This window comes from Seriola lalandi, unplaced genomic scaffold (genome assembly GCF_002814215.2).
Source record: "Seriola lalandi dorsalis isolate HSWRI2012SDOR001 ecotype SW California unplaced genomic scaffold, Sedor1 jcf7180002054256, whole genome shotgun sequence".
Lineage (NCBI taxonomy): Eukaryota > Metazoa > Chordata > Actinopteri > Carangiformes > Carangidae > Seriola > Seriola lalandi.
The window spans coordinates 224,257-235,567 of NW_019524809.1; the positions used below are offsets into that span (position 1 = coordinate 224,257).

The 11,311-nt window shown below is 40.0% G+C and overlaps 1 protein-coding gene across 1 annotated transcript in view; it reads right to left on the bottom strand.

Moving 5' to 3' along the window:
* Nucleotides 1-11,311, bottom strand: part of LOC111654035 (discs, large homolog 2 (Drosophila)) — a 135,421-nt gene that overhangs the window by 55,262 nt on the left and 68,848 nt on the right. Inside the window, exon 4 of the mRNA XM_087173557.1 lies at nucleotides 1,004-1,057. Within this exon, the coding sequence (XP_087029683.1) occupies nucleotides 1,004-1,057 (54 nt within the window). The remainder of the gene's footprint in view (nucleotides 1-1,003; nucleotides 1,058-11,311) is intronic.

Here is an 11,311-nt window from a genome sequence, read left to right on the forward strand (position 1 = left end):
TTTTTAATCCTTCAAACACGCCAGTGCTGCTGGATAATTACTGTCTACTGAAATATATTTACAGAGGATAATGTTAAGCAACTCTAAGGCCAACTCCACATACTTAAATTGAGGGTGACAGTTGTGTTCCAGGGCCACTTGTGCTTTCTGTGTTAAATATGCCCCATCTCAAGGGAAACAATTTGAGATGCTTAACATTATTTTTGCAACATGAAGATTAGCTATAGAGGAGTTGGTTTCATCCTATATTTCATTCAGATGATTAATAACCAGTGATCACTTCCATTATTATGCATATGCATAAGGCATGTGCATATTATATTCCCAGATGAACACCATTTTTGAGTAGCATCAGACTCTATTATCAGAACTTCATATGGAAGGTATGTGGAAGTAAGAAAGACTAAATTAGCAACAGCAGTGAACCAGGAACAGTGCATAAGAGAATAAAGTCAGTTTGTTTGATGTTACTATATGATAAAATCTTCACTCTTCAGTTTATGGATAAATCTCTATCATATGAACGAAGAAAAAAACAGTGGTTGAAGCTGATGCTCTCCTGTCCTCACTTCTTCTGTTAATTGTTAACACAACCATCAATAGTGACAATTTCCTCATGAAAAATATATATCACATCTTGGATTCCACTCCCTGTTTGGGAAGACTTTGTTATTAATTCAGCTTCTGTGTTGCACAATGGTTTCAGTTATTTGTTTTGATGAAGATGAAGGTCTTTAGAAAGTCTTGTGCTGTTTTTTTATTCATGATAAACATCAGTAATTCAACACTGTGACCTTACTTGTTTTACTAAGATAAGTTACACAATCAAAATGTTTAACTAATACATCATACACACTATCTCACCTCCAACTCAATTGTAGAGAAGAAAGGACTGATTCTTTTTTTTTTTTTAATGTGCCCCTTTAATCTGCTGCAGGTATTGATCTTCTACTGAAAAAGGCTAATAGGTGCAGTAATAAAAGACACAAAAGTTGAGACTCACATAAGGAACTGACTCCAAAGTGTCTGTGTTGACAATTATTGGGGCAGGGCTGGCCTGTAAGAGAGACAGGGAGAGAAGGGGAAGGAAAGGATGAGACTTAGGTTTTAGTAATAGAGACGCTTGTGCCCACCACTGTCCTACTTTCCATAAATGTATCCCGGGGGCAAGCTTGTGGATCTCTGTATCATCAACAATTTAACAGACTTCCATTTGCTGGATGGCACCATAAACACTCCCTTGTCATGCACAGCACTCTGACGGAGTTATTATAGCTGAATGGGTTTTTCAGGAGAGAGGGGTGAGAACATGTGTAGAAAACAAGTGGATGTAGTAAGTTTTTGTGCGGATATGAAATTATGACACCTCACTGATAGGAAAGACACAGCTGAGCAAAGTGACACAGTTCACACACTGCAGTTTATGTTGAAATGTGCCACGATGGCCTGGAAAACCTAAATGTTCACATTTGAAAGACATTTTAAAACCTATTTTAACAGCTTTCACTGCACCACTGCAGTGCTCTCTAGTCTGTACTGTATATTGGAAGTTCGACCTCCGGTCAGGTTATAATATTGCTGTCATAACACACAGCACACAGTACATAGAATACGCAAAATGCTTCCTCCCAATCGCCTGTAGAAAATGAGCAGATTGTTAAAGGCAAGAATCCCGAGAGAGGAACTCGCAAATGTTTTGGCCACAACAGAAGAAGAGACCTGAATAAGAAGAAGAAGAAGAAGAAAAAAGACCTGATCATTCTTCTGTGCACAATTAGAATAATAAATAAGTAGTATATCATATTGTGTGTGAAAGATGAGGGCATCATTATAAGTATACATATTTTACATGTGGTGATACCATGAGGTAGAAGAATTATTGCACTGTATGCACACACACAGATGTTCATCCCTGCTACTGTGACATCTCAGAGTGCCCTACAAGCTGTGTACCTGCTGTGTATCTCACTGACATGATGCTGACGATGAGGTGGTTTTCTCGCTTGGTCATCAGACATGAGACTCAGCTACATTTATGTTAGCCAGCTGCTTGGGTAAAATACTCAACGGGACTGTCTGGTTGATAAATAAGTGTAAGACCCTTGGTTGATGACTCAGCCACACAGGTGCACCATGTGGACGCTCATTTCTATGAACAGAATCCAATTTATCAGTTTCTTCTTGTGCTTGAGAAGATGTGCACATTTAGAGCTGCTGTGGACAGGTGTACAAACCAACTCTATGTATTTATGTTATTGTCCTGGTCAAAGCTACAGGTTTACAGGTCTCTGCTCCTCACCTGCTCCACTCTGCTGCTTTTCCTCCTGCTGATTGCATCAGCCAGTGCACCTCCTCATCAGCTCTGCAGTTCCTCTGTCACTCATTGCCAGATCATTCATGTGTGTTGCTACCTTCCTTTACAATAAATCCAGTTAACTTGCTCACCTGTCTGTGTTCTGCTTCTGGGTCCACTAAACACTGGTCACTGGTTATAACATTGTGATACAATGAACTGAATGAACTGTGAAATGTTTAGGCACAGTGAAGGCCAATATGGCATTTCTCTTGTGTGGTTCATTTTATGGATTTTATTTTTTTCATTCATTTTATGGATTTTCTGTCTTATCTATAATCACCCCTGTATGCACCTCTGATCAAAATAATTTCCTCTTTTTCAAAATAAAGTTTGATTTGATTTAAAATTAATGAGTATTATCATCATTATCTATCAAAGTGATTCTAATCCAATATACTTTTAATCATTGTGTGTACCTACACAACCCTGGAGCTGGAAATGGGAAACAGAAAAAGTGGCTCTAATTGAGCAACACAATAGTATTCTAGCCAATCAGCAACAGTTTCGAGCTTGTGCAAAGGGAAAGAAGAAGGAGAAAAGTAAAGAAGAGGAGGGGAGATGGGCAGCGGAAGCAGGAGATGGTAAATCTGATATCTGAACAGATAGTGCCAAATTAATGATTACCAGGGGAAGGAGAAGGAGCGATCTTCCCCTCCAATGTCGCCAGACAGTCTGGAGTTTTGAACAGGATTGATTTGGAGGGCAGATTAGATACTGGTGGTGATGTTAATGTGAGTGCATGCAGGAACGTCTACCAGCGGTGTGACTACAGTGTAAACTCCACAACACAACTGCACTGTCAAGAAGGAGAGATGGCCAAAGAACTGTCGAAGAAGAGAAGGACAGAGGAACAAAAACTGAAAAACTGTGTTATTATGAGGGAAGGGTGACGTTGGTAAGGCTTTCCAACAGTGGAGACTACACAGTGGGACTGGGAAAGGAATTCAGCCCTGGACTTTTCCATTGGGATCGGCCTGCACCCCGAATGACACAGACTGCTGGTAAAGAGACAGACAGGAACAGGAAAAACCTGATGGCCCACTGGGATTTTTAGTGAATGTGTAGAAGACAGAGTGAATTTCCCTCTGTGATCTTTTTCCCTGTTTTGTTTAAGGTCTGCTTTCATCCAAGTTAACTTCCTGCTCAATTCTCAACCCCATGAAAACAATGAAAACCATCATTTTAAGATTAAAATAGAAGAATAGAATTGAAGAAAATCACATACAGAATTGGATATGTGATATGTGAAGCTGAAGAACAAAGCAATTTAAAGATATTTGACCTTTTCAAAGAAGACAGTATGTATTTAATGCAGTAATTGTACCCACCATATAAACTGGACATTTAACACTAATGTTCCTTGGTTTGTGTGTTGAGGCCATTAATCTATAGCATCTCCCATCTTAATGCCAAAGCATTTCTACTCATGTGAATTATTAAATGAATATGGCTCATTCAAATAAGCGAGTCTGAACTGCGTGCATGTCTGATCACAGATTCAGACAACAACAGCAAGACTGAGTGACTCAGTGCATTTAACAAATTGAGAAACATTAGAGTTGGCCGGCTGTGCAGGAAGGCAAAGCCAGAAAATGTCTGCAGGAAAAAAGTGTCTGTGAGAGGAATGATGAGAGGGATTAAGACGCCTTTGTTTGCTATACACAAACTCTAATGATTTCATAGGAGATCTTAGAGAGAGCAGACAGCGCATCAAAAATGAACTCAGTTCTGACTTAAAATAGCACAATATGGCAGCATGTGCACTTCATTTTAAATGTTGAGATTTACAGTCAACATTTAAAATAATCATAATAATGTCATGTTAGCACCACAAATGTTTGTTAAAAGCCAAATATCATATACATCCACTTGTAGATTACTCCTCTGTGATGCTGTAATTCTTCTCAGAAATAAAGCCACTTACAGCTGTTACAGATGGACAGCAAATTTCTCTCTATTATGCTGGAGAGCAGGAAGCTCAAATAATCTGATTATAGGTCAGGAGGTTCTGCCATTACTCTTATTTCTGTCACTGGATGCTCTCTGCGGACCATTGCCTGTTGAGTCCGCGGCAGTGGCACAGGTTCACAGCATGGAAAGGCATGCTAACTCTTTGAGCTGTACCGCAGTGAAGAGGGTTAGCCTTTAGTATACTACAGCATAGCTCTGAGAAGTAAAACACAGTCACATTAAGTTATTTAATCTTAACTAAAATTTATTTTTAAAAAAAGAAGAAATGAAAAAAATAATAAAATTCATTTATCCATATCCATATATTTTCACTTCTTTGCAGCTGGATACTGCTGCCACTATATATCCACATATATCCACATATATGCACACATTGCCACGTGATCAATTGCCTCCAGTAGCACATAAAGCCATTATTCCAGCAGCATGGCAAAACTGTGCATGATATGGTACCTATAAACTATGCCAGTGATAATATTCTGACCTAATAATATTGAATTACTACTTAAATTCCTCCCAGTACAGAAAAAAATAAGAACATTCACAGTTCAATAGTCAAACAATGTAGGCTCAATGCAGTGTTTTATCAACCGGGGCAACTGTCTGATCGTTTCAGACCAGATGCTCTCCTGCATGGCTACTTTCTCATACAAAGACTAAAATAAATATGTGGATGGACTGTTTTCTATTTGAACCCACGATGCTACAATATTGTGTATTTTGCCTTTACTTATAAACTCTACTATTGCGTTGAAGAGAACATAGGTGACACATTCATCAGCCGAAACATAGCAAAGCTCTAACTGGATGACCAGAAAGATATAAACCCTTTATTCCTATGATGAAAAGCTGCAGAGAGCCACGATGCAGCATCAGATAGTTGATATGTTTATAGAGCGAGTTGCTTGTATTTCTTCAGCAGTCTTGTGCTCGTGTTGAGTTTTGCTCAATAATTCAGCGGCACCTCTATGTATAGTGGTTCATGAAAACAGGACTGTATCAATAATTCACTGGTATCTCATTTAAAAATAGTCAACAACACAATGTGAGATGTGGATGCTTTAGGAGTACGGTAAGGGTGAGGGGAAGAAGATGGAAGAGTGTGATGGCAATGGACAGATAAGCCAGGCTAGAGGAATGATGAAACATAAAATGTGACTGAAACTATGTTCATATTGGAAGTCCAAGACCAACCAATTTTGCATGTGACTGGTGACAAGAAAAAGTGATTCTGATATTAAACTTCCATTTCAAAACTTAGAAATGTGTCTTTAGAGTTTATCACTACTACTGCAGACTACGAAATATGTCTTCTTTTAGAATTTAGGTATTTTCCCTCTATCTCCTATCTTATGTACCTGTGTTCCATCTTATTCCCATTGTCCAGCTCCATATCACAAAGGCATGGAAATAGCAAAAGAACAGATAATGCTAACTGCTGCTCCCCCTTGCAATTTCCCTGCTTGGCATTTCCCTCAGCTAAATGATGGATGACCTCCCATTACCCCCCACTGGCCTTGCCTGGGGCAATTTCACTCGTGCTATGGTTGCACAAACAAAATCACAGCAATTAAATCCACAGTTATGATTTTCTTTTGCAGTATATTAGTTTTGTATACAGTATATAAATTGGCTATAAAAAATAAAGTATAAAAACTTTGCTCAGCAACATTCAATGACTATATTTCAACATATTTTAAATAAAAAATATACAGTGACAGAAATGCTTAAACTAGCCTACATTTAGTTCAGTTTTTAAATGTTACCTAGCCTATTTTCAGCTGCGTTACTGTCATCCTCATTCAGAAATACAACATCATCTACAATGTGATATGACAGCTATGATGGGACTGTTCAGTGCGACCGATCAGAACATAAGCAATGTTTCTTCATTGATCAGTCTGTGTCTAAAGCTTCACACATATTTTCTTTTTACTTACAGTGATGAACGTAAAATAAATGTTACATTGCAGAGGAAATGATTGACAATCTGACAGACATTAGTTAGTTACTCAAGACCTGTCTTTACTAATATTATCTCTTTTGTAATCAATCAATCAGCGGACAGCGATGATATTCAAACATTAAGCTACACATGGAGGCTTCATCCTGAACTTAGATTAAAACACTGACACTCTGTAGACATAAAACTGCAATCAGGATTTCAATCTTCTCTCTACATGAATTTCTTTAAATGAATCTGCTCCGATCTGCGCTTTGATACAGAAAGTATGAATGATGAAAAGATGCACCTGTCAGAAGCTTAGGAGGGGCACAGACAGACAGCAACGCAGGGTTTGTTGAAGAAAACCTGCCAGCAAGCAGGTTAGCTTCACAGAATATGTTGTAACTGACTCAGAAGTAAAGTGATCTCAGTTTCTGGAATGGGAAAACCGTAATTTAAGGGTTAAGAAACTCAAAGTTTTCACTAAACCTGCTTTCTGGAATACCCACCAGATGTTTTACATCTTTTAGTCATTTTGACATGTACAGCAAATATCTCACTAACATACACAGAAGGTTCTTAAAAGGAGCACTCTGTCTTTAGAGCTGTACACTCCGATTGTACAACAGTAAACCCTAAAAAATTAAAAAAAAAAACATGTGTTTAGGCTACATGTCCTTTATCATTTTTACACATCTGGGCAATGTTTGGACACGATAAAGTTTTGAGGAGATGTACAGTACTTGTATATCACAGTCTGTTTGTTTGGCTTCTATGTTGTTAATGGTGATAAACATTAAGAGTTTTTGTACACCACATTTTATATTGCTAACTGCTGAATTCTCCTTCCATTTATTCCCTATGATCTTAGATATGTCACTTACTTTGCAGCAGGAAAGATTCCATGAGGTTTTTCCTAACAAGTATAATCACTGTCGCCTGTTGTCAAGCAGCAAGAGACAAAGCAAAACAGAAGTTTGCTCATTTAATACAATATTTCAAGAAGAAAACCTAGCCAATAGCAGCCCACTGAGCAAATCATCAAATGGCTCCTGGGAAAACATCCCAGAACAATGCTTGGATTTCTTGCCACACCCATATTTTTCTCTGCACTTGAAAATCTTGTGTCTCTGTCTTCTCAACAAATAATTCTGCTCTGGTGAGGAGATACAGATTACAGGCCTGGTTCACTGCTCTGATTTCTGATTAGATGAATGCATGGCAGACCCAGTTGACCCGGTACCCCTTGAAATCTATTTCAACAGTGCTATCACATCAGTATTTTCTATATTTAGAAACTATTGGGCGTGTGCATAATAAACACAAACAACTACATTTGAGTACCAAGTATCGGAAAGCACCTTTTGAACCTTGTGCTTTGATTTGTAGATGCTTTTCCTTGTTCTTCTGTTCACAGTGTAGCTTCTCATGTGTAGCACACATAGCACAGTAGGGCTGATGGAAGGCTGTTCATGCTGCATATCTTAACATTGCGGGTTTTGTGACTAATGCACTCCATGTTTAAGTCTTAGACTGACATATTTTGATATGGCTTTCTGAGTTGCTCCAAACAGTAACCCGATTTGGTTATACTTGCGTCCTATGTCATGTGATGTTTTTATTTTATTGTTCACACCCTCAGTTTCTCTAGACTCAATGATGTGAAACAAAATATCAGCTCAAGATAAGAGCTACACTTTTAAGTCTCTTTCACAAAAGGAAACCTTAGCAATTTTGACTTATGACTTCAATGGAGATGCAGATGTGAGTAATAAAACTTTAACACCTTTACAGCCTCTTGACAGTATAATGTCATTAACACAGATACAATCCTATAAGTCACCACTTCTGAAGGACAACACCAACACACAAAAAAGCTTTCATAATTGATTTCCAGATATGATATGACCTACAGCAACTGTATACTGTAGAAGCCTCACTTGGATATTAAAGGAGGACAACAGACAGTATGAGACCATCACTGGGGTTCACTGGGATCACGCCAATAAAACATTTCCATAGCTTCTTAACAAGCCTGAACAGGGAGGTCCGGCATCAGAACCCCCTCAAGAGGAAACCAAAGTACACTGGACTGAACTCACACTAAAATTTACACAAACACGCACTATTTGTAATTCATATAGAATCAATTCATATGGAAGAAGAGCATTCCGTTTTTTCAGGATGGACAAACCTCAGGTTAGCAGATCCTTACAGTAGGATTAGAAGGATTTAAATGAAATTTTCTCAAGCTGCTGAGAAAAGGAAGGCTCTCCGTCAATGATAGAAGTCCTTACTGCCATTCAACAAAGGGATGAATTTGTTTCCTTCATCAAAAAGCGCAGTAACAAAATCTCCAACATCATAATTTACCTTAATTCAGAAAGAGAGTCCAGATTTGTCCAACAGCATGAAAGTTTTACCTGATAAGGTTCCTGCCAGCTCTGGACACAGCCACACTCAGAGGGCCACAGGTCACAGCTCCCCCCCTTGGCTCTTACTTCCACCAAGCGGCTGAAGGTCCGGGAGGACATGCAGTCCAAATGCCAGTTCGCCATCCGACCCCCCTTTCGGGGAAGGGTGGCGCCGCCAGGGACGGATCCATAATGGTACCGCAGACATGGGTGATGGGGGTGGTGATTGCTAGGCTGCTGCTGATGCCAGCTGAAGGAACATGGCACTTCCCGGCATTCCCCCCTTCCATCCAGGTCCGCAAAGCAACTCTGCTGTTTGCTAAGGTAAAGAGTCATGCTGCCGCCACACTGCTGCCATGCAATACTAACCACTGCTCAGTTCACCACTTTGTCTTTAGCTTCTTTTTGTTCCTCTTCTGAAGGTTTACTAGTACAGTCGTCAAACACAAGACACGGTCCTGCCCGATGTACGAGTTGCTCACTCACACAAAATGAATGATGAATGAACCAACTGGCTGGCTGGCTGCTGTAGCTGCATAGGCTACAGAGGGCGTGTGTGACTGTATGTGTGTGTGTCAGAGCTTCTGAAGTGGGAGAATGATAAATGAGAGCGAGAGAGAGACAGGGTAGAAAGTAACAGGGAAGAGAGAGATAGAGAGGGATAGAGGGAGATACTTGATGAGAGTGAAATTGAGCTGGAGGGAGGGAGAGAGGAGAGCTGAGTGAGAGAGGACTTGGGGTGAGAGAGGGGGAGAAGGAGGGGGATGAACAAGAGAGAATGATGGGAAGGGGAGAGGCAAGACGAACAGCAGGAGACAGGGAGAGAGAGAGAGAGAGAGAGAGAGCTGTCTGTGTGTTGGCTGCCAGCCCTCTGTAAATGACTCAACTGGCAGTGCAGCTTGATAGCATCCGCACCTTCGGGAAGAAACAAGTGATGGTTTGTTCTGCTGGGAATTGGAGGCAGTGGGGGGTTGAACTACAAATCCCTGGACTGCTGCTATAGTAGTGGCTGCATCTGAGAGGTGAAAGAGTAGAAGCTAAACAAAAACGTTTCCTTGAGAGTTTAAGCGCTCTGTTACTTTAAGCTGCAGAAATGAATACATCTGCCACACAACTTTGTAAGGCAGTAATATGTCACTTGCGGTTAAAATTGTGAATGAAAGTGCTTGTGCTTTATTGAACGTCCCAGACCTACAAACTTACTCAAAGTAATACCCACTTGCTATGCGTGCTGGAGGCTGCCGAGCCTCGCTGTCTGTTATTTGAAACTTAACAAAGAAGTTTTTCTGTCTGCACTCTGAGTGAAACTTTTTCTACCTGGCTAACGTAGGTCTATCAGTGGCCGGTGCTAAGATCATCGTTACTACGTCACCTCATCCCCATCTCCTTGTAAAACAAGCTGATAAAAATCTGCCTTCCTCTGGTGGTCAATTTGGTTAACTGAGTTTAGCCACAGCTCTTAGCCATTTTTGCACTTGATCGTTTTGTCCGCATCCTTTATTATTTCTTTGCCACGTCTTTTGTCTACATGCGCAATCTTCTATTTTTATAAGCCACGTCAAGACCAACTGAAGCAAAACAACAGAAATTCAAGTTTTACTTTTTGAAGATTTTTGACAGTTTTACAGTCATCTGGTCAACACCAGTCTCCTCTCAAGTTATCCAGCCAAAGTGAAGTGCATTAGAGTTTTTTTCGCATCAACGAGACGCCAGCAGATAACACATCTGCCCATGACCGCCTGCAGAGAAGTCTACCAGAAAACAAGAGTGCTCGAGACAGAAAGTCTCCTGGCAAACTCCACTATAGCTGAACCGCTGAGACACCAGCAGAATCCATCACCGTGATAACTTGACACGGCATCCAGGAGAATCCACCTAGATCCCGCGTCTCCAGGGTTACAGCAGCAACCACAGCCACCTGGGTTTCAGCCGAGGGTCTCCGGCTGCAGCGCAACTCACAGTAGGCCGGTCTTAACCCCCTGCTCATGACTGGGTTGATGTTGAAATATAGCAATATTTAATCATCAAATCTGATTCGTATACATAGCATCATTAGCTGTATAGTCATAGTGTATAGCCATAACATATTCTCTCCCACTGTTGCCAATTTATCACACCGCTCATTTCATTATTATTTTTATCTTTATGATTATTACACCTTGTATTTACTCTGTAAATAGTAGTTTAGTTAATCCAATCCAATCCAATCTATTTATAGAGCACGATTTTAACAAACACAAGGTTTCCAAAGTGCTGCACAGCAAGATAAAAAACACAATAAATAGCACAACAGAACACAATAAAACGATGAAGGACACAATAGGATAAAAGTAATAAAATAAGATAAAATCAAATAAAAATAAGATAAAAACAAATAAAAATAAATAGAATAAATTAAAGTGCACTGCTCACACAAGATGCAACACGCTACATGGTGTCAAAAGCCAGAGAGAAGAGGTGGGTTTTAAGAAGAGATTTAAAATGTGACAGTGAGGAGGCCTGTCTAATATGCAGCGGCAATCCATTCCACAGTTTTGGAGCTGCAACGGCAAACGCTCGTTCACCTCTGAGCTTAAGCCTAGCTTTAGGTACTATCAGGAGCAGCTGGTCAGCTGACCTGAGAGA